At 46.9% G+C, this 24,213-nt stretch overlaps 1 protein-coding gene across 8 annotated transcripts in view; it reads right to left on the minus strand.

Annotated features, from left to right (window-relative positions):
* Positions 1–24,213, minus strand: part of EXT2 (exostosin glycosyltransferase 2) — a 159,366-nt gene that overhangs the window by 80,218 nt on the left and 54,935 nt on the right. For 6 of the 8 annotated variants that reach the window (XM_008270099.5, XM_070071335.1, XM_089309425.1 and 3 more), the window contains exon 8: positions 2,814–2,945. In XM_008270099.5, the coding sequence (XP_008268321.1) occupies positions 2,814–2,945 (132 nt within the window). Of the gene's footprint in view, positions 1–2,813; positions 2,946–18,011; positions 18,592–24,213 lie in introns of those variants that run through there. The other 2 variants (XM_089309432.1, XM_089309429.1) reach the window with 1 other exon arrangement.

Below are 24,213 nucleotides of genomic sequence, written 5' to 3' on the forward strand. Positions count from 1 at the left end.
TAGAATTCAGTAACAGTACAGTTACAAAGTTAATCTACAAAAGCCAAAATGTGTCTTTATACAAATGCCGATCAATCAGAAACTGCAGTTAGAAAGCATTTACCAGAGCATAGGAAAGATTAAAAAGCCTAAGGGAAAATTCATCATGCCTTGTGAAAGATCTGTGTAAGGAAAACTTCTATGATTTTTACATTTTTTTAAAGATTTATTATTTACTTGAAAGGCAGAGTTACAGAGAGAGAGAGAGAGAGAGAGGGAGGGACAGAGAGAGAGAGAGTTATCTTCCATCTGCTGGTTCACTCCCCAAATGGCCGCAATGGGTGGAACTGGGTCAGGCCCAAGTCAGGCGCCAGGAGCTTCTTCTAGGTCTTCCATATAGGGGCAGGGGCCCAAGCACCTGGACCATCTTCTGCTGCTTTTCCCAGGCCATTCGCAAGGAGCTGGTGTTAGAAGTGGAGCTGCCGGGATGCGGACCAGCACCTATAGGGGATAGCTGGTGGTGGCTTTACCTGCTATGCTACAATGCCGGCCCCAAATAAAACTTTTAAATTCTACTAGAAAAATAAGCCTTCCAGGTAGCAAGATCCATGGCAGTGCAGGAGTCACAAAGGCGTGGGCATTTCTCTGCTTTGTTTACTGAGACTTTCAAAGCATTAACAGCATGGCCTAGAGCACGGCAAGCGTTCGGTAAATGCCTAGTGAGTGAATAAATGCTAAAGCAATCTAACAATTCAATGTGATGCCAATCAAAACACAAGCAGGATTCTGTAGGTAAATCTGACAAAGGTATCAGCCTTCCACTTGAAAAATACACATGGAAGATGCACTTTCCTCATTCATGAGCAAAATTCAAGAACTCAGAGTTACAGAAGGAACCAGATAGTATTTATGGAACTATAAATTTTATAGATTTTTTAAAAAAGATTTATGTGAAAGGTAGAGATAAAGAAGAAGAGACACAGAGTGATCTTCCATTCGCTGGTTCACTCCCTCGGATGGCCACAATTGTCAGGGCTGGGCCTGGCCAAAGCCAGGAGCCAGAAACTGCTTCAAGGTCTACCACGCAGGGGCAGGAGCTCAAGGGTTTGGGCCATCCTCCACTGCTTTCCCAGGGGCACGAGCAAGGGAGCTGGATTAGAAGTAGAGCAGCCAGGACTTGAACCGGTATCCAAATGGGATCCCAGCACTGCAGGCCATGGGTAGAGCAGCCAGGACTTGAACCGGTATCCAAATGGGATCCCAGCACTGCAGGCCATGGCTTTCACCTGCTGAGCTACAGCGCCGGCCCAGTATAGATTTTTAAAAGGGTAATTATTATTTTTTTATAATCTACCAACATTCAAAATATATTTTCTTTAAGCAATTTGTTAGCTGAAATTTAATTATTTAAATTCACATACTTAAGTACATGAATATATGTTTATATCCACACTCTAGATTCTGGATACCACACTTCCCAAATTAGTGAGAAACTTCTTTCTGTATTCTCAGCACCCCATAGCAGGCTCCAAACCTAGTACCTATTTAACAAAGGTTGGATGCAGAAAGGAAGGGATGTGGGGCCAGGGCTGTGGTGTAGTGGGGAAAGCCACAGCCCACAGTGCCGGCATTTAGTTCGGGCACTGGTTCAAGTTGCTGCCACGGCCTGGGAAAGCAGCAGAAAACACCCCAAGTCCTTGGGCCCCTGCACCTGCATGGGAGACCTGGAAGAAGCTCCTGGCTCCTGGCTTCGGATCAGCCCGGCTCTGGTCACTGTGGCCATTTGGGGAGTGAACCAGCAGATGGAAGATCTCTCATTCTTTCCCTCTACCTCTCTGTAGTTCTGCCTTTCAAATAAATAAATAAATCTAAAAAAAAAAAAAAAAAGAAGCAGCAGCAGCAGCAGCAGCAAGGGATGGAGAAAGGCAGGAGGGTGGTGTCCGTGGTGTATGTATGGGTGTGTGTATGTGTGTGTCCCACATGAAGTTTAACCAGGTGGCCGTATCCAGTGTGATTCACAGATGGTAGAATTGGGAAGAAGGAAGAGGAGTGCAGATCTCTTATGTGAGAGCTTTGAGCTTGAGACCTGGGAGGTGGGCAGCCAGGGGTGCTTCCAGGCAGCTGGTGGGCAGTAACCGCCAGTTTCCAGACCGTTAGGCATTTTCCAAGAGGAGGACAGTGTGGCTGGAAGCCACTGCTACAATCCCTACAATGACACAAGTGCCTGTGACTCTCCCACAAAGAAGAAGCCCCAGAAGAGCTTCTGACCGCTCTATCCCTGTCCTGGAATCAGCCGAGGGCTCGGCCCTGGCCCCACTGGTGGAGCCAGTGACTGCAGAGATCCACAATGCTTCTACGTCACTTTTGCTCATGACTGGCCTCGCCGGGTGCTGGAAATGTTAACTGCAATAACATATGGCAAGCACTCCGCACAGTCCCTGGCCAAGAGCAGGTATTCACAACAGAACTCAGCATTACTAAGTTGCTTACGGAACGTTTTCAAGAGCTCGAAGCACTACAACTGCAAAAGTCATCAGGCAGTCTTTGATTTCCAGCGAGGCTCAGCTTCCCCATTTACCCCTGCAACGAATAATAAACAGAGACTGTCTTCTTAAGCATAATGAAAACTATCTGGAAGCTGCCGCTTCTGTATTTCTTACTTTTGTCAGAGCTTCAAAATTCAGCTGTCCTTATCAGGCCCCAAGAAATACAAAGCACACGGTCATCCTGGAAAGCTAGAACTTAAATCAGCTTTACAATTGCAGGGTGTTTTCCTTTCCCCCATCCTGAGGGCTGGCCCACGCCTCGTGGAGTTGCTCGTGGGATTCACTTACCACAGCAGGAGGGTCATTCCATTCCTCATAGGAGATGGCTGCGTAGGGATAGATCCGGTCGTTGATGATCTGCAAGGTGGCCAGGGCAATGGCTTTGATTGATTGGAAGTATGCTTCCCAGAACCACCGGGCCTGCAATGAAAACCAAATTTGTGTAAGTGAGCAGGCAGTGAGACTGAGCGGGTGGAGGGGACCAGATGCTCCATCAGGGTCATTCCAGGCCCAGGTAATTCCTCTATGCCCAGAGCAAAGGCTCCCTGCTGTTGAAGCCTGCTCCATGAGAGGAGTGCATCTATCAAGTGCAGTCAGATGAAATGCTAGCCACGCTGGGCTCAATTTAAATGTAGGAAACTATGTGAGGGTGGAGATACCAGTATGTTACACCAGAGCAAGTTTACTTTCTTTTTTTAAAGATATATTTATTATTTTATTTATTTGAAAGAGTTATAAGAGAGAAAAATAAATCTTTTTTTAAAAAAGATTTATTTATTTATTTGAGAGGCAGAGTTAGACAGAGATCTTCCATCTGCTGGTTCACTCTCCAAATGGCTGCAATAGTGGAACTGGGCCGATCTGAAGCCAGGAGCTTCTTTCAGGTCTCCCAGGTGGGTACAGAGGCCCAAGCACTTGGGCCACCTTCCATTGCTTTCTCAGGTGCATTAGCAAGGAGCTGGACTGGAAGCAGAGTAGCCAGGACTCGAACCAGCACCCATATGGGATGGCAGCACTGCAGAAGGAGGTTTAACCTACTATACCACAGTGCCAGCCTTGAAAAACAGATCTTTCATCTACTAGTTCACCCCTCAAGTGGCCACAATATCCAAAGCTGAACCAGGCCGAAGCCAGGAATCAAGAGCTTCATCAAGGTCTCCCATGTGGGTGGCAGATGACCAAGCACTCGGGCCATCTTCTGCTGCTTTTCTCAGGCCATTAGCAGGGAGCTGGCATCAGAAGTGGAGCAGCCAGGATGTGAACTGGCACCCACATGGGCCGCTATGCCACAAAGCCAGCGCCTATGATTATTATTAAGATACACACATAGTGCACAAATCCTAAGTGTACAGCTCACTGGATCGTTACACACATCTTCATACACTCTTCCATCTACTACTCAGATCAAGACACTGGGCATCCCAGCACGCATGGGCCTGTGGGAATCTCACACCTCCAGAGTGACCATTCCTCTGACTTCCATGGTGCCTGCTCTTGAATTTCACATGAATAGATCAGACACTATTTTATTCTTTGGCATCTGACCTCTTTTACTCAGCATTTGTAATACCTAAATCAGGTTTTGGATCAAGATGATGCTGGTCCCATAGTATGAGTTGGAAAGTATTCCCTCCTCTTCTTTTTTGTGAAAAATTTTATGAAAACTGGCATTATTTCTTCCTTGAAAGATTCACCAAAGAAGACATCTGAATTTTGTATGGTTTTATTTCGGTCACACATGATTTTGCACAATTTTTTAATAATAATTTTTAACTTATTTATTTGAAAGGCAAAGTTAGAGAGAGAGTGAGAGAGACAAGAGATCTTCCAACCTCTGGTTCACTCCCCAAATGGTCACAATGGCCAGGGCTAGGCCAGGCCAAAGCCAGGGACCAGGAGCTACTTCCAGGTCTCCCTTGTGGGTGCAGGGGCCCTCCACGGCTTTCCCAGGCACATTAGAAGGGAGCTGGATGGAAGTAGAGCAGCCTGGACATGAACTGGTGCCAATATAGGATTCCAGCAATGCAAATGGAGCTTAACCTGTTACGCCATGATGCCAGCTCCCATAGTGTGTGTGCATGTGTGTGTGTGTGTGTGTTGTATAACAGTGTTCTTCAAGGAATAACTTATTAATGTTCTTCATCTACTTTTTTACTATTTTGTTCATTTCTTATTTTTGTTTGTATTACTTTCTTCTTTCTATTTCAGAGAAATTTAATTAATCTTACTTTTGGGTTCTTGAGAGCAAAAGGTTTCAATCTTTCATTTCTTTTTTAATTAAAAAATTATTTTATTATTTTATTTGAAAGTCAGAGCTACACAGAGAGAGGAGGCAGAGAGTGAGAGTGAGAGAGAGAGAGAGAGGTCTTCCATCCAATGGTTCATTCCCCAATTGGCCGCAACGGCTGGAGCTGCGCCATGCCAAAGACAAGAGCCAGGAGGTTCTTCCCAGTCCCCGATGTGGGCGCAGGGGCCCAAGAACTTGGGCCATCTTCTACTGCTTTCCCAGGTCATAGCAGAGAGCAGGATTGGAAGTGGAGCAGTCAGGTCTCAATCCAGCGCCCATATGGGATGCTGGTGCTTCAGGCCAGGGCGTTAACCCACTGCGCCACAGCACCAGCCCTCTTCATTTCTAATACATGCATTTAAAGCTATAAATTTCTTTCTATGCATTATTTAAAACACATCTCACATATGTATATATCATTTTCATTATCACTTAATTTTTTTTTTTTTGACAGGCAGAGTGGACAGTGAGAGAGAAGACAGAGAGAAAGGTCTTCCTTTTGCTGTTGGTTCACCCTCCTATGGCCAGCGCACCACGCTGATCCGAAGGCAGGAGCCAGGTGCTTATCCTGGTCTCCCATGGGGTGCAGGGCCCAAGCACTTGGGCCATCCTCCACTGCACTCCCTGGCCACAGCAGAGAGCTGGCCTGGAAGAGGGGCAACCGGGACAGAATCCGGCGCCCCGACCGGGACTAGAACCCGGTGTGCCGGTGCCGCAGATGGAGGATTAGTCTATTGAGTTGTGGCGCCGGCCCATTATCACTTAATTTTTTAAATTTCTGATTTCCACTGTGATATCATCTTTGGTGTATGGATCACTTAGAAGTATATTGTTTAATTTCTATACATTTTGGGATTTTTTTTTCTATTTATCTTTCTGTTCTTGATTTCTACTCGTATCGTACTGTGGTTAAAGAATATATCTGTGGGCTGGCACCGTGGATCACTAGGCTAATCCTCCGCCTGCGGTGCCGGTACCCCGGGTTCTAGTCCTGGTTGGGGCGCCGGATTCTGTCCCAGTTGCTCCTCTTCCAATCCAGCTCTTTGCTGTGGCCCTGGAGGGTAGTGGAGGATGGCCCAAGTCCTTGGGCCCTGTACCCACATGGGAGACCAGGAGGAAGCACATGGCTCCTGACTTCTGATCAGCGCAGCGCGCTGGCCGTAGCAGCCATTTGGGGGTGAACCAAAGGAAGAAAGACCTTTCTCTCTGTCTCTCTCTCTCACTGTTTAACTCTGCCTGTCAAGAAATAAATAAATAAATAAATAAATAAAAAGAATATATCTGTGATTTCAATACTTTGTAATTTATTTAAGCCTGGCTTATGGTGCAGAACATGGTTTATTTTTTGTGTACTTTTTGTCTCTATGTGTACTTAAAGTATATTTTATGGGTGATGGGTATGATGCCCTGTTTAAATCTTCTATAACCTTACTGATTTCTTTCTTTCAGGGTATATGTATGCGTGTTTTTTTTTTTTTTAAATATGTATTTCCCACAAACCTTTGGAAGTATCCTCAATATGTGAAACACATATGCTTTCAATGTGTCTTGTATGTCTCTTATTCTCCTGTATGTATTTTTCCTCTCTGGGCTTCGGTCTGGGTGTTTCCTACTAACTTTTCTCCTGGCTCAGTAACCCTCTATCCTTTTCCTTTGGTGCCTAAGCTGCTTTACAGTAACCATGTACTGAGTTCTTCATCTCAGTTCCTATGCTGTTCAGTTCTGGAATTTCCATTTCACTTTTTCAAAAAGTAGACTTCATATCTCTGTTGAAATTCTTCTTTTCTTGCATTTTCTCAAACATACTCAGTTCCTGACTGGTAACTTCAGTACTGGAGTTACCTGTTAGTCTATTTCTAGTGTCTGTTTTTTCTCTTCATTTGAGTCATTGGTTTCAATTTCCAGCATGCTTCCCAATTTTTTACTTGATACCAGACTTCCTGTTTAGAAACTAGAGGTTGTAGCTGATTCAGGTTATCTTCCTGGCAGGAGGGCGGCTTATTCTCGCGGCCACTTTACTCCTGCCAGACGTCACTGTTGGGTCAAGGCTCGTTTATTTCAGCTTCCCAGTACTTGTGAACTGTGGCCTTTCTGAGGCCTCTTTAAAGCCTAGGGTATTTACGAGGACATTATTCTAACCTGGCAGGTCTTGAAAACCAACCTTTATGTCACCAGCCTATGGACAGCTGCCATTTCATATGCACTGCTCATTAGGCTCTGCTAAGGCTTGGGTACCAGTTTGGATGTTGAATGACTCCTAAAGGCCCATGTGTTAAGGCTCCGTACCCAGGGTGGTGCCATTGGTAGGTGGTGGAGCCTTCAGACAGTGGCACCTGGGATCTAGCAGGAAGTCCCTGGGTCACTGGGACGTGCCCTCGGAAGACAGTTCCTGTGACAGGGTGGTTACAAAGGCCTACGTGTGAGCCCAGCCTCCCTCTCTGCTTCCTAGTTGTCATGTGATCCTTCTGCACGTGTGCTGTCTGCCATGGGCCCTCACCAAAGCCAAAGCATGCACCATGCCATCAGGACCTTGAACTTTGAAATTTATGGGCAAAATAAAACTTTTCCCTTTAGCAGTTAAGTTTAAGCCGTTAATGCCTCTGGTATTTTGGTATAGTAACCAAAAAGCTGACTAAAGTGTGCCCCTAGCTGCCGCTTTCTACAGGGTTCCCTGGCGTCTTGCTCTGACTGTGTGCCCTGGGGTTGGCAGACACCTCGAGAGAAGACTGTAGGCACACCTTTCACCTGCTTCCCTCTGCTTCCCCGTCTTGGCATTTCAGAACTCAAATCCTAGATACTCTGGTCGCCCCTAACTCCACACATCCAGCGGCTGCCTAGGCTGCTTCCTGGATATGCCCCACTTACTCTAGTCACATTCCTGCTCAAAATCATGTTACCGCTTTCTCCCATCGTCCAGCTCAAACACTTAGGTTTCATGAGGCCTGAACAACCCATTTTCTCTAAGAGACTGTTACTGATCACTCCAAATACCACTTGTCTCCTTTCACCATGAAATCCCACAGCACTTGAGCCCTTACCATACAGGCTAATTCTGTTCCATACAGGCCTGTAACTGTTTTCCTGTTGTTTCCCATAAGCGCTTTTCTCTCTGGCTAGACTGTGTTCCTTAGGGGTGCAGACTGGCATTTTTAAAAACTAACATCTTAGCAAATGTTAGTTCTACCTGCTACAGAGCACTTCTATGCTCATGATCTCATCTGCTCTTTTTAACCAGCATGTCACTTACTTGGGGACAGAGATACGTTCACCTCACATGTGTGGAGACCGAGATACAAAGATGTGAAGTGGCACAGTCACAACTCAAACCCATGATTTCCTAAACTCTAAATTCAGATATTTTTCTACTGCATTCTAGCGTATTAAAGTACCAGCACATGGAAAGCTTTAGGAAATAGTTCTTTCCTAGAAACTGAAAGATGTAAAATGTTACCAAGAACGCATGGGTCCACAAATAAAGACACATATATCCTTAACATGTACCCCCTTTTCTACTCAAATGGGTCTGTTATCATATATTCCGTGATTATAAATCCTATTCTAAGTGAACCACATTCAAACTTGGATCTTTCGGTTTTGTCCTCACATATAACCCCGGTACTTTGGGGCTCTATAGAAAACGAAGACTGGTAACAAACCCACCTGGAATTCTAGAGAAAGGCGCACCGGTGGGACAGAGCTTCTCATTTAAGATGGCTCAAGTCATCTCATCCTGCCCCCCCCCCCCCCCCCCACTGCCGAGAGGAAGCGAGTTGTGCCAGTAATCACAGCCCCGGTGTCGGCGCCCGAGGCCGCGTGGCCTGCTCGGCTTAACTGCTTCTGCAGGAGGCTGCGGCTCCTCCGTGTGTCCGGAGCCGCTGTAATTTACAGCCCACGCAGGATGCAGTGTCAGCCGCTGGTCCGCCCAGAGGAAGGAGCTTTCCGCTGTGCTGGCAACCCGCGAAAGTGCCTCTGTGGCCATCCAGAGAGCAAATGCACGTAAATGCTCACCACGGGTTCCCAGAACACACAGGCCACATTTATAGCTCCGTGCAATGTTTCAATGGCCCATTCTTTAGGTGCTATCCGAATCCCCTGGTCACTCAAAATGGTGGAGGCCACACGGGTTGAAGAGTTAAGTCACAAGTGAACAGCCCATACCCATGTAACCTCGAGCAAAGCATTTAACCTCTCTCGGTGAAACAGTTCCCATGCATCATGCTTTTATAAAACATGCAGATTTCATAGCACGAGAGTCTAAAATCTCTCGGGGCTGATGCTGTGGCATAGCGGGTAAAGCCGCTGTCTGTAGCACTGGCATCCCATATGGGCGCTGGTTTGAGTCCTGGCTGCTCCATTTCTGATCCAGCTCTCTGCTATGGCCTGGGAAAGCAGTAGAAGATGGCCCAGGTCCTTGGGGCCCTGCACCCGTGTGGGAGACCCAGAAGAAGCTCCTGGCTCCTGGCTTCAGATCGGCGCAGCTCTGGCCATTGCAGCCAATTGGGGAGTGAACCAGTGGCAGGAAGACCTCTCTCTCTCTGCCTCTCCTTCTCTCTCTGTGTAACTCTTTCAAATAAAAAAAGCCATTCAAAACATTAAAAAAAAAAAAAAGAGAGAGTATAAAATCTCTATGACTAAGCTCCTTGAGGACAGGGACTGGGCTAGCTGAAACTGATCAGGAATAAACACTTTATACATCAAAGAAATGAGATCAGTTTCGCTGGTTTCCAGAAACTCAAGCCAACAAGATTAGCAGTAAGGGGTGTTTAAGGACAACCATAACGTACAGCGGAAAGAACAGTCATGACCATCTTTAGTGATGTTCAGTTACCAACCCTCTCTGTGTTTCCTGAATCTAGAAGCTGAAGACCGCATCACCCAGCTCACAGAGTTGTGAGGCTCCAACAAGGTGGGTTTCATAAACTCTTCACTCAGTGCGAGTGCAGAAGAGGCAGTCAGCAAACGACAAGTGTCCCCAACATCCTCCCATCCATCCATCCTATCCCCACTTGGGGTCTATGTCCCTCACATTAGGATTCCTTCAATGCCTGGTAACAGTGTTGTGGGGTGTGCCATGAGAACAGGCAAGGGAGAGGAGAAGAGATGCAATGGGAGCCGTGTTTCACTCCATTCGTCCCAATTCTCGAGGACAGTGGAGAAACCCAACCCAGCAGAGAACAGAGAAATAATAAGAACACATCAAATGGCATGGTGACGGTGCTTTATACTGGAAAGGGCACTTCTCAGTACCACCGGTTCTGGCTCCCTCATGAAGCTTCCAGGAAAAGGACAGCCCAGCGGAGCGGGAAGGCGTCCGGAATGGCTCAGCGCTGAACTCTCAGAGCACGTGTTCCACCACCTACTGACAGAGTGAAACCTGCTGACTCCACTCCCTCACAGGCACGCGGTGACACAGGCGCCCCGGCACCTCGTGAAACTTTCCCAAACCTTCTAAGTGCCAATCCAGGAGGTCGAAGGGGGAAAGCCACCCTTTGATAATAAAATTGCATCTTATATAACACATTATAAAAGGAGGGAGGATGATGAGGGTAATGGATTTGAAGGAGAACAAAGAGAGTCTGCTCCTGGGAGGACCGGCAAGAAAGACAGAAATGGGACAGACAATGTCAAGAGAGTGAAACGGCCTTAAGGCCACGCATGTGCGTGTGCTACACCCAGAGGGGCCAGAACACCTATGGGACAGTACAGAGCCTCCAGCAAACCCCAACCGCCGTCCAGCAGTGGCCTCCAGGGCCCTGCGGGGAGCCATCACCTCCGCACTGCCCTCGCAGCCAGAACCTCCCCAGTGGGACCCAGGTGCATAGGCTTCATGCTGACATATGAAAGAATTTCTGGAATGCGATCCGTGCAATAAAATGAAAATGAACAGCAAACCAGCCAGCTATGCTTCTGACTCAGTCCCCAAGTGGCAGTGACACATAACACGCTCCAACCCTGTTCCACTTCCCCTGCCCCAGCCCCTCGGTTGTCTCAACATAAAGGATCCCCTTCTGTGCAGGCTGCAGAAAGCCACAGAGCCACACACAGCCAACGGTCTTGGGCCCATCCCAGAGCTGCTGTCATAGGCAGCCCAGGGGGCACCATTTCCAAAGGGGCAAGTCCCTCCGAGAGAGAAGGGACCTCGAAATTGCTTCAGCTTGGCGAGGGCACAGGTGGAGGGGTGGTTCTGCCAGCAGAGTACCCAAAGAGAACACCCGAAATGCTCACACATTCTTACAACGAGTGTGGGCTGTCGGGACAGTTCAGAGGCTCTAGAAAGGGGATGCGCGTTCGCTGAGAGCTCTTTTCCACTGGATGTGTTGAGAAAGATTAGGTGTAAAACTCTACTCACTTGTTGAACTTTCTGCCATTCAGAGCAAAAGTCTTAAAGTGCGGGGGGAGAAGGAAATCCTCAGTGGCTCAGTGACAAGGTAAAGACCCTCTGCCGCCGGGAGGGGAGCAGACAGGCAGGAACTCAGCTCCGGGACCCGGCCAGAGGGAGCAGGGGAACCCTCTGCCCCCAGGAAGCAGGAGATCCCTGATCCCTTCCAACGCTGCAGGAAGTCGACGGCTGTGGGAGGGGCAGGGCGCCCTCCCATCACCAATCTCAAATGTCCAGGGCGTGTGGGAGGGAGGAAAGGCAGAGCCATCAGCCCTGGAAGGACACACAGGACCCTACCTTGGGTGAGGGTCCGCACTGACACAAGGCCAGGTCCACAGCCATCAAAGGCGGGGCGGGACACTCTCCAGCCCAACACCCCCCCACACAAAGGGAGGAGCATGTGCCACGAGGGGAAGAAGAGGACCGGAACAGGGCCCTGGAAGGAGAACCGCACCGTCCTCACCACGAGCCAAGTACAAGCAACAGCAGTCCTCCACAGAGAGGGGCAGGAGCGTGGCGAAAGGTGGCAGGCAGGGCCTGCTGTAGGCAGAGAGCTCCAGCAGGCTGGGCCCCACACTAAGAACCAGGCGGCAGCCCATGACGCCGCCATACTGGAACAAAACAACCCAAAGCCACCCAATCACTGGCTAGCTGGTCAGCTTCCTACTCCAATGACCTGATAGAACAAGAGGTTTGCCCATTTCTGATCACATTTACCATAGTCTCCTCCGCTTTTCTGGACATAATAGCCATCATTCAATTAAAACTTAAGAAAGGGGCCGGCGCTGTGGCACAGCAGGTTAAAGCCCTGGCCTGAAGCGCTGGCATCCCTTATGGGCGCCGGTACTAGTCCTGGCTGCTCCTCTTCCGATCCAGCTCTCTGCTTTGGCCTGGGAAAGCAGTGGAAGATGGCCCAAGTTCTTGGGCCCGTGCACCCACATGGGAGACCTGGAGGAAGCTCCTGGCTCCTGGCTTTGGATCGGCGCAGCTCCGGCCATTGCAGCCAATTGGGGAGTGAACCAGTGGATGGAAGACCAGAACTCTCTCTGTCTCTACCTTTCTATATACTCTGTCAAATAAATAAAATAAATCTTAAAAAAAAAAATAAATAAAACCTAAGAAAAATAAAAAAATATAAGAAAAAAACCCACATAAGACAAAACTGTCAACAGAACCAGACCTGAAGAAGATGACCAGGACGCTGGAGCTATTAGACAGGAGCTTTACAGTAACTGCAAGAGATGTGTTAAAGGACCTGGCAGAAAAGGTGGCCAGCCAGCATGAACCGACGGGAATTTTCAGGAGAGATGGAAAACACAAGAAACAGTCAATGAAAATGCTGGGAACAAAAACCACAGCATCACTGAGAAGAATCTCTCAACGGTCAGCATGCTAGACACAGCCATGGAACGGGTGGACTTGAAGATACTACATCCGAAATTATCAAAACTGAAGCACAAAGAATAAAATAAAACTAACAGAGATGAACAGCTATTCGCATACCAAGCCACCTTCCCTAGAGCTAAGGAGGTCAGCTGAGAAACATGGGGCCTGATGTTAGTATAAGTAAGACATACTGAAGAAAGCAAGAAGAGTTGCCCACCTCATCCATTCCTCGGCTCCAAGCAGAATAGCTCCGCCCCTCCTGCCTTGGAGACTGAAAGAGAACTCAGTCCAGACCTCCCAGGCCTGTTATGTTAAAATCCAGTGCTAAACAGGTGCCCACAACTCTTGCTCCAGACTGAGCTTCTGCACAGGCCCTAGCCTGGCAGCTAAGGGACTGCTTCCATTGCCTCTCCCCTAGCTTCTGGTAGACAGCAGAAATCCAGTCACTGAGGAACAGAGTGGGAAACCAAGGACAGGACTTTGCCTTGGAGCTCTGTGTGGCACCTGCCATGCTGAGACTCAGTACCAGGCACAGCCCAAAGACCCCTAACCCCAGGGCAGTACTCACAGATGGAGTCCCTAGACTTGCCCTGGCATCAGGTGGGACCTGCGCCCTGGTAAGACAGACTGCTATTTTGGACTAAGTCAAAGCCGAACTCATGTAGGCCTGCTACACAGCCATTAGGCTGAGTACGACCCTATGGCTGTGAGACACAGATGTAACCCAGCTTAGTATCAACGTGTGTGGCTTAAGGGACTGCCTCCTCCCTCAAAACTCCAGGCAGTGAGGGGTAAAACTCTAGCTGCTGGGGAAAAAAGGCACAAAAGTGAGCACAAGACTGTCTTAGAACTCAGTGGTAAACTGGTGAAAGCCAACACAGGGTATGTCCTAACAATCCAAACCCTCAGGCCAGTGGTTCAGTCTCAGCTGGCTTAGTATTACAGCACTGGTGGCCACAGGACTGCCTACCCCATTACTCCTCCAACCCCAGGTAGCACAACATGGAAAGAGTAACTGTCCACTTAGGGAAAGAAGTGATGTGTGTTCCAAGTCACAGCATAGGAACCCAGGGCTGGTCCTTCCATGATGAGGCCCAGGGCCAGACAGAACTCTGTAGTACCTGAACAAGGGCTGATGACTGTGGGAGGCATCTGGTTGTATCCCACTCTTGGGTAGAAGCTTGCAGGTATGGACTATCCTTTTTCAGAACTTCCCTAGTTCATTCTGAGTCATACAGCAACTGCAGTTTTGGGAAATCTGGGATAGGTGTGCTCTCTAGTGCTGAAATAGCAACAACACACCAAGAGTGGACTCTTGGGACTCAAGGCAGATCTCAACGTAGGGCGCCATCTAGTGCTGATATAGTGGAAGTGTCCAAAGGCTCAGAAAAAATAAGCATCAATGCTTAGAATTTCTGGGAGGAGGGGCACAAACAAAGCCAGAATATGGAGTTGAAAAAAGCACCTAATACTTCAGTGCACAGAATACATTATACATCAACAGGCATCAAGAACTTTCAGGTAACCATGATCTCACCTAATAAGCAAATCATGCCAAAAACTGACCATCTAGTAACTGATAGCCACAAATTTTAAGCTGCAGAATTCAAAATAAGAATTTAAAGAAACTCAGTTAACTTCAAAAAATACAGAAACAATTCAATACTCTGATAAACTTTAAAGAAACACAAAGAATTTTTAAAAATCTAGTAGAAATCCTTGAGCTGAAAAGTAAACTAACTGAAGTTAAAAACACAATAGACAGTATCAATGGTAGAACAGATCAAACAGAAGAAAGAATTAGTTCAAATACAGGATATCTGGAAACACACAAAGAAGGAAAAAAAACAACAAAATGGAATGAAAAAATCTTACAGAAACTTCAGAACAGAATTAAAAGAGGTAATATCCAAGTCATTGGAGTTCAGGAGGGATTTGAAGATGCCAAAGGAGTAGAAATCATATTAAGAGATAAAAACAGAAAAATTGCCTCCAAAATACAATTATTCAGGTATAAGAAGGTCAAAGGTCACTATTCAGATTCAACTAAACCAGTTTACTGAAGATATAATGAAGCACTCCAAGGTTAAAAATCAGAATTCTCAAAGCTTCAAGAGAAAAGAAAGAACACACAACGGTGCCCCAATTTGCCTGATGACAAATCTCTAGGCAGAAACCTTATAGGCAAGGGGGGAGTGGGATAAGACAAGACCTTCACTACACCAAAGGAAAGAACTGCCAACCACGTGTACTTACCCAGCAGAGGTATTCTTTGGACATAAAGGAGAGATAAAGACACTCCCAGACAATCAACAGCTGAGAGAAATTATTACCACCAGAACTGTCCTACAAGAAACAGCCAAGGAAGTTCTTCAAACTCAAAGAAGGAGATGCTAAAGAGTAAGGTAGCAAACTGGATAAGAGTAACTACACAAACACAGAGTGCACTAATGTTACAGACGTGGTGTATAAACCACAGGTATCTCTAGTAGTAAGACTAAGAAAACAATAGTTACTTTATATGCTAAGAGGCAACATAGAAAGATGTAAAATGAGAAATCAAAAAATTAAAATATGGGGAGGAATGAAGTATGGGAATTTATTTAGCATTCTTATTTTTTGTTTATTTTCCTATCTTTTATAATTAATGTTGTTATTTCAAAATAATTTATTATAAACAAAAGAAATTTTTGTAAGCCTTGTGGTAACCACAAAGCAAAAATTAGTAATAAACATATCAAAAATAATAAGCAAAGGATCAAAACCCACTATTAGAGAAAAATAACTTTACCAAACAAGAAGACCGTTGAGAGAGAGAGAATGAAAGGAAGGAACTAAAATAAAACTAGAAAACAAGTATTAAAACAAGTATTAGCAACGTACTGATAATTACCTTAAATGTGAATGGATTAAATGCTTACATTTTCCAATTAAAAGACACAGAGTGACTGACTGAACAATTAAAAAAAAGCAAGACAAAACTACATGCTGCTTATAAGAAACTCACTTCACCTCCATAGACTGAAAATGAAAGGACAGCACAGTATATTCCATGCAACTGAACTCAGAAGAAAGTAGGAGTAGCCATGCTTATATCAGATAAAATAGACTTGAAACCAAAAGCAGTAAAAAGAGATAAGGAAGGTGATGATATAATGACAAAAGGGTTAATTCAGCAAAAGGAAACAACAATTATAAATATATATATGCCTAGATATATATATATATAACAAATATTAATAAACTAAAGGGAAAAAGACTCTAATAAGGTAATAGTAGGGGACTTTAACACCCCACTTTCAGAAATGGGTAGATCACCCAGACCAAAATTCAACAAAGAAACAGGAGTTTCTTTAAAAAAAAGAAACAAAGTCCAGAGGCAAGCACCCAAGAGGTATCAACTATTCTAACACAACTGTAATTGGAGTTCCAGCAAAGGAGAGAAGGGGCCATGGGAAACAAGGCCTCAGATATGTTTCAAGGACTAAGAATTTCCAAAATGACAAACAACAAAACACAGATCCAAGAGCCTTACAGAACCAAGATAGACCCCATCAAGCAGTCACCATTTCCCTCAAGAAGTCTAAGAAATAGCTGTAGTGTCAGAAATGCAGAAGCACCTGCTTCCCCTGAGCCAATGAGGAGTCTGCACAGATGTGCACGACAGGCAACTTTCCCTAGACAGGCTAACAGGGACAGAACCGCTTACTGCAGGTGAGGCCTGGAAAGTAGTCCCATGCCTCACGGATTTTATTTTCAAAGCTGTGTTTGAAGATGAACCTGAAAACTTCCCAAGGGTTTCTAAGCCCTTGCAACCACGTGGTCCAAAGGCTCATTCACAACCTCCTCTGCACTAGCAGTGTTCCAAAGCCGCCTGCCACAGACCACATGGTGCTGCACTACCTCCTTTTCCTCTCGACCTGCTATAAATGCGATGGCGCAAAGGCCGGGAGCCTGATGCCCCTCCCAAGGCCTCGGGGGTCACAGCAGACTCCAGTCATCTTTACCAGACAGCCCCCACAAAATTCAAACCGTCATCCCACCATCCTCATTTCCATTCAGCTTTACTCTAAGCCAGACCTATTTTTTATTTTTTTTTTTTGGAGGAGGTGTTATTCTTTTTGCTTACTCCACTTTTACAGATGTGAGAGCTGAATGACAACTCGCCTAAAATCACAGATGAAAGCCACATCAACACAGCCCCTCAAAGGCGCGAGACACGGACAGAAGGCTCTGCAGCCTGCATTGGACCCGTGTTACCAGTTTCTCTGCAGGGATCAGGGAAATTCACAAACATTAGCACAACTTGACTTGGGATTCACATTCACTGGAATTTCACACAAAGCCACAGGCACCGCTTCACGGATCAGCAGCGGAGTCCCTTTTACAACTTTTGGTCAGTGTAAATGTATTTTACTTCTTCACCAAGCAAAGCTGTTATTCAGAACACTGAGTGTTACCCAGCACTCCAGTATTCATCTCCTCCATCTGACACGTAAGATCCTCTAAAACCTGGGCACCCAACCGATGCAAAGGCACAGCCCTCTGCTGTCCCCATGCTCCCGCTAATCCGGCCAAGTCACTGCCCCACTGGCCTACAAACTCAAGATCATTACTTTGCAAAAGACACATCTGATAAAGGACTGTTATCCAAAGTATGCAAAGGACTTGTCAAAGTTAACAGAAGAAAATGAACAACCAGATTACAAAACAATGTAAGATCTGAACAGACTCCTCATCAAAGATGATAGGATAGGGCCGGCGCCGCGGCTCACTAGGCTAATCCTCCACCTTGCGGCGCCGGTACAGCAGGTTCTAGTCCCGGTCGGGGCGCCGGATTCTGTCCCAGTTGCCCCTCTTCCAGGACAGCTCTCTGCTGTGGCCCAGGAGTGCAGTGGATGATGGCCCAGGTCCTTGGGCCCTGCACCCCATGGGAGACCAGGAGAAGTATCTGGCTCCTGACTTTGGATCAGTGTGGTGCGCCGGCCGCAGTGCACCAGCTGCGGCGGCCATTGGAGGGTGAACCAACAGCAAAAGGAAGACCTTTCTCTCTGTCTCTCTCTCTCACTGTCCACTCTGCCTGTCAAAAAAAAAAAAAAAAAAAAAAAAGAGAGAGATGATAGGATGGCAAGTATGGGCATGAAAAGATGCCCAGCATCATGTAGCATTAGGAAATTGCAACTTAAAATGAGATCACAAAGCACACCTATGAGAATGGCAAAAATCCCAAACACTGACAACACCCAGTGCTGGTGAGGATGTGGGCAAGAGAAACTTTCGCTCACTCCTGTGGGAATGCAGAAGATAGTTCAGCAGCTTCTTACAAAATCATACTCTTACCATATGATCTCGCACTTGTGCTCCTTGATACTTACTCTAGTGTACTGAAAATCTATGCTCATACCAAAAAATAAAATGAAATAACCTGCACTCGTATGTTTACAGCAGCTTTATTCATAATTTGCCAAAACTCTGAATGCCCTCCAACAGGTGAAAAGAAAAATGAACTGTGGTACATTCAGACAATGAACTATTAGATGGTGCTGAAAAGAAATGATCAAGCCATGAAAACACACAGAGGGAGAAGCTTAGATTCAAGTCCTGGCGAAAGACACCAATATGTAAAGGCTACATATACTGCATGATTCCAACTGCATGACTTTTGGAAAAGGCAAACCCATGGCGACAGTTAAAAGATCAAAGGCTACCAGGGTTTGGGTGAAGACAGAAATGAATAGATATTGGGGCCAGCGCTGTGGCGTAGCCCTGGCCTACAGCACTGTCATCCCATATGGGTGCCAGTTCGAGCCCCAGCTGTTCCACTTCTGATCCAGCTCTCTTCTGTGGCCTGCAAAAGCAGTAGAAGATGGTCCACGTCCTTGGGTTCCTGCACCACGTGGGAGACTCGGAGGAAGCTCCTGGCTCCTGGCTTCGGATAGGCACAGCTCTGGCCACTGCGGCCATTTGGGGAATGAACCAGCAATGGAAGGATTTCTCTCTCTTTCTCTGTAACTCTGTATTTCAAATAAATAAAACAAATTTTATAAAAAGAAATGAATAGATTGAGCAAGTGTCCTATATGATACCAATGGTGGATACTTGTCATTAAACATCTGTCCAATCTGTCCAACCCATAAAATGGACAACACCAAGAGCAAACCCTAATGTAAACCTCAAAGACTTAGGGTGGAAAAGGTGTGCCCCTGTAGGTTCCTGAATGGGAACTGTACCTCTGTGGGGTCCAATGGTGACAGTGGGGGAGGTGGTATACCTGTAGGGGCAATGTCACATTGGGAACACTTTGGGCTTTCTATTCAATTTTGCTGTGCATCTAAAACTGCTCTAAAAAAAATGAAACTTAACTAAGTTTTAAAAATCCTACCTGTACTTTAATGTTTGTCTCCTCCTTGAGGCCATCTGAAGGCCCTTCTTTTCTCATTCACATTTAAACTTTCACAATAGCACCATGTACTCTCTACCAGCCTGCTGTAGGGAGGACGATGCTCTTCCCAGACACTCTTCCATGGCAGGCCCCAACTGCAAAGCTGACCGGCTCCAACCCATGGACGAGGATTTGCAGAATTGGCAGATAAACATCCTAGCATTAGGGTGCTGGTCTCTTTAGGTTCTCACAGCTTATTGCCAGTTGGAGCCTGAACTTCCTCTTAAGTTTCTGTTTCCCAGAAAATTCAAATGCATTAGGAGATTGAACTCTATCTTGAATATCACAATGAATTTGCCCAGTAGCAGCAAAATAGGCTAACTTGGCTTATCTATTACAGGAGATGCTGCTCCAGGAGAATAGTTTTTTTTAAAAGATTCTTTAAACATTTAAAAAATAAAAAGGACTGATGATTGATTCATTTATTTGAAAGGCAGAGTGAGAGAGGGAAAGCTGAGAGAGAGAGAAGGAGAGAGATCTTCTATCCCTTGACTCATTCCCCAAATGGCTGCAATGGCTGGGGCTAGGACAGGCCAAAGCCAGGAGTCTGGAACTCCATCCAGGTCTCCCACATGAGTGTCGGGGACCCAATCACTTGGGCCAACCCCTGCCTTCCCAGGAGCATTAGCAGGGAGTTGGACGGGAGGCAGAGCAGCTGAGATTTGAACCAGAGCTCCAACCCAGGACATGATGTTGCTAGCAATGGCTTAACCTGCTGCACCACAGTGCCGGTCCCTGAAAACCAGTTTTAATGCAGCCACCGACCAATGCCTCACATCTTAGTGAACACATATTTGCTCTTCTCCTGCGATCCCATATAGAGCCCAATACTTCTTGCTAGGAATTAATCTCTCCCAGGACTTAACCTTAATTTTCTTTTTACCTTATCTCACCTTTCTAGCCTTCTAAAATATTAAATTCAGAATCTACAGTGGGTTGATTGTACTTTTGCTTTTTTGTTTGGTTTCTTCACAGTGGTCTCTACCTAGTTGGCACACAGGTTGTGAAAGGGGGAAAAAAACCATAATATTAACCAACGAAACTCAGTCTCCGAAAACTGGCTTATAACCTTCCTCACTGAGGTCTCATTTCCTCCAGGCCTCGCGGTTCTGTTAACCTCTCAATCCCTGCTTCCTGCACTGAGATAAGAACTTCCACCTCGTCTTCCAGGCCAGGCCTTCCCGGCATGGCCCATGGTTCTGGAGAACTCTCAGGAGCAGCCGCAGTCCCATCCCTGTAGGAAAAGCTGAATACACAACCATTTCCCCTTTGTGTAGTTTGATTTCTACTAGTGCTAGCCCTTAATTTTACATCCCAAACTCTGAGGCCGTCGAAGGTTAGACGGCAGACCGGTAGTCAAATCTGATTCTTAAACAGAGCTGGCTGCAAAACCCCCCAAAGGCCCATAAATAAACACATGTCATCCATTTCCAAGTCAAGTATTCCTTCCTTTCATCTCCAGCCTCAGTATTTATATTTATGGGGGGTGATTAAAGAATTAACATGCAGCTAGATCGACCGGAAAAAAAAATGGCGACGGCACATATTCCCTAATAATCTCCAAAACCCCGGGAAGGTCTGGATGATGAAGTCCAGGGCAAAACTTTCCGATAGCAAAATGGTGTACTCACCAGGTTCACAAGAGTTTTTAATTAGACAAAGTGGTTTCCTCCAAGGGCCAACACGCATTTACAAGCTCCTTACACACTTGCGCGGCATCGGGTTACATGGCTGAATCCTATAAAGAGTTCCAAGCCCTGAGTTATCAGAGAAAAGGACACAGGGAGGCAAGCGAAGAAGGGGGAATCTGCGCTCCTGCCTTTCTCTAAGTCCCGGCACAGAGTTCAGAATGGAGAAGTCAAGTCGCAGTGAGGGTGAAAACAGAAGAGAAAAGCCAGGATAAGCAACCTATAAACCATCTTCAACACAGGAATGCCTCAAAAGGCACAGTTATCTCAGGGTAAAAGGCTCAGGCCCCTGGGAAAATCATGAAAAGCTGAACTCGGTGGTCACAGGTATTTCTGCTCCGACACCAGACCTCGGATGACAGCAACGATGCCCGTCACCTTCAAGGGCCCTGAGGAATGCCAGTCCCACGCAGGCAGGGATCTGTGCTGTCTGGTTAACCGTTGCCTTCCCAGCTCTCAGAACTGTGCTGAGCGCAAAGCAGGGGCTCAGCACTTATCTGCTGCTCAGGGCAGGCCCGTACCCTGCACTGGGCACGATTTTAAGTGCTTTACCTTTATGAATTTATGTCATCCTCACAGCCCAAGGATATTACCCCTACTTTATGATGAGAAAATTGAGCCACTGACAGGTTCATGGGGGTGACTGGTCCTGCTTTTCTCTAGACTTCCTGATGTAACTCAGCCAACACCGGAGCAGGTGTTGTGCTGGGTTCCTTGGCAAAGGAATCAATCAAGGACTCTAAGATTCCTAATGTTCGACAAAGTTCAACTTTTCCAGAAGTCCCCCTTTCCTAGCCAAGGTCCCATGTGCTGTTAGCTAATTTAAGAGAGGCATTTAACCTCTGACCCCATACAGTGGCAACGGCTGTTCTAAGTCTATCTTGAGTGATGTTGGAAGGCCCTTCTGGGAATAACAATAAGCAAGAAGTTTCCTCAACAACATTTAGGGAATAGATGTCCCGGCAACACAATACCTACCTTCGCCCTTGATCTCTTTCCATGGTTACCGCAATACACGCACAGCTGAGAGCTAGTCCTTACCAGGGAATATAAAAACAAACAGATGATGGAATGGAGATAGCTGAAGGCATGTGACACATGCAATGTCACGCTCCGGGAATCTTGACAAGGACAGGATGACGCGAGATGGGCTACTGCCACTCCCGCTACCTCTCAGACCCACTCTAGCACCCAGATGTGCTTGGCTTTGCTTTTCTTTTTAAGACTTATTTTATTTATTTGAAAAGCAGAGTTACAAAGAGAGAGGAAGAGACAGAGACAGAGACAGAGATGTCTTCCATCCATTGGTTCACTCCCCAAATGGCCTCAATGGCCAGGACTGGGCTATGCCTAAGCCAGGAGCCAGGAGCTTCTCCCAGGTCTCCCACGTGGGTGCAAGGGCCGAAGCACCTGGGCCATGGTCTGGTGCTTTTCCAGGCACATTAACAGGGAGCTGGATTGGAAGTGGAGCAGCTGGGACTCGAACTGATGTCCATTTGGGTACTGGCATCATAGGCGGCAGCTTTACCCACTACACCACAGTGCCAGCCCCCCAGTGTGTTTTTCTACTTGTGCAATCCGAAGTGCACAGTTCCCCTAAGGATCTCACATTACCTGAGAGGTGTGGCTTGGCTGCTCAGAAAAAAGAAACTACTTGACTAAAGATGAATCCCATCTCCCAGGTCCACAAACATGTTAAATGCCCCACTGATGTCAACAAACTTTTTATAGAAAATCAGCACAGAGTACATAGAAAACAGAGATTGCCCTGCCTGGACCTGCCCATTAGAATTAATACACATGGCTGGCGCCACGGCTCACTAGGCTAATCCTCCACCTGCGGCACCAGTACCCCGGGTTCTAGTCCCGGTTGGGGTGCCGGATTCTGTCCCGGTTGCTCCTCTTCCAGTCCAGCTGTCTGCTGTGGCCCGGAAAGGCAATGGAGGATGGCCCAAGTACTTGGGCCCTGCACCCGCATGGGAGACCAGGAGGAAGCACCTGGCTCCTGGCTTTGGATCGGCGCAGCACCGGCCGTAATGGCCATTTGAGGGGTGAACCAACAGAAAAAGGAAGACCTTTCTCTCTGTCTCTCTCTCTTACTAACTCTGCATGTCAAAAAAAAAAAAAAAAAAGAATTAAGACACATGTCAGGGCTCATAATACAGGTATGCAGCGCTAGTGAACTCTGCTGATGGATCAATGGGACCAACAAGGACAACTTGAGATTATCTGTACACCTTACAGGAGAAAAACTCAGGAGTCTCTGTGTCTTCTTAGCTTTTAGCTTTCTACATAACTTATGCCCTGGCTAATAGCTGAGGAGAGCCCAAAGCTCTGAAATATATATATATGAATGAAGCAGGTATGGCCAGGAACTTACCATGGCCAAGAAGACCAGGTTCCTGACATTAAAAACAAGTTTAGGGGAGCCAGCATTGTGGCGTAACAGGTAAAGCCACTGGTTTGTGTCCCGGCTGCTCCACTTCTGATCCAGCTTCCTGCAAATGGCCTGGGAAAAGCAGCAGAATATGGTCCAAGTGCTCGGATCCCTGCACCCACATGGGAGACCCGGATGAAGCTCCTGTCCTGACTTCAGCCTGGTATTGCCCTAGCCATTGTGGCCATTAAGATAATGAACCGGGCTGGCGCCGCGGCTCACTAGGCTAATCCTCCGCCTTGCGGCGCCGGCACACCGGGTTCTAGTCCCGGTTGTCCCTCTTCCAGGCCAGCTCTCTGCTGTGGCCAGGGAGTGCAGTGGAGGATGGCCCAGGTGCTTGGGCCCTGCACCCCATGGGAGACCAGGAAATGCACCTGGCTCCTGGCTCCTGCCATCGGATCAGCGCGGTGCGCCAGCCGCAGCGCGCCGGTCGCGGCGGCCATTGGAGGGTGAACCAACGGCAAAAGGAAGACCTTTCTCTCTGTCTCTCTCTCACTGTCCACTCTGCCTGTCAAAAAAAAAAAAAAAAAAAAAAAAAAAGATAATGAACCAAGTGATGGAAGCGTCTCTCTCTCTCTCTCTCCACCCCCCTCTCCAAAACCCTCTTTCAAATAAATAAATAAATATTTTAAAAAGCACTTAGAATGGGTATTTCCTGCAGCAGGTAAGATGCCCATGTCCCACATCTGAGGACCCTGGGGTCTGATACTTGGCTCTGGCTCCTGACTCCAGCTTCCTGCCAAGGCAGACCCAGAGTAGCAGCCTGGGCTTCCTGCCTCCCAGTGGGAGACCTGGACTGATTTTTGAATTCTCAGCTCCAGGCTCTGGCTCCAGCCTACATTTAGGGAGTGAACCAGTGGATAGGGGTAGCTTACTCTGTGTGTGTGTGTGTGTGTGTGTGTGTGTGTGTGTGTATCTCAAGACAGTGGTAAAATCAGGCCCCACTCTATTCTTAACGATTTATTTAATTTTATTGAAAGGCACAGTTAGAGTGGGGGTGGAGGGAGAGAGAGAAAGAGAATATTCCATCCACTGGTTCACTCCCCAAGCCAGGAGCCAGGAGCTTCAC

This window comes from Oryctolagus cuniculus, chromosome 1 (assembly GCF_051225735.1).
Source record: "Oryctolagus cuniculus isolate XC-2025 breed Fujian yellow rabbit chromosome 1, ASM5122573v1, whole genome shotgun sequence".
NCBI classification, from domain to species: Eukaryota; Metazoa; Chordata; class Mammalia; order Lagomorpha; family Leporidae; genus Oryctolagus; species Oryctolagus cuniculus.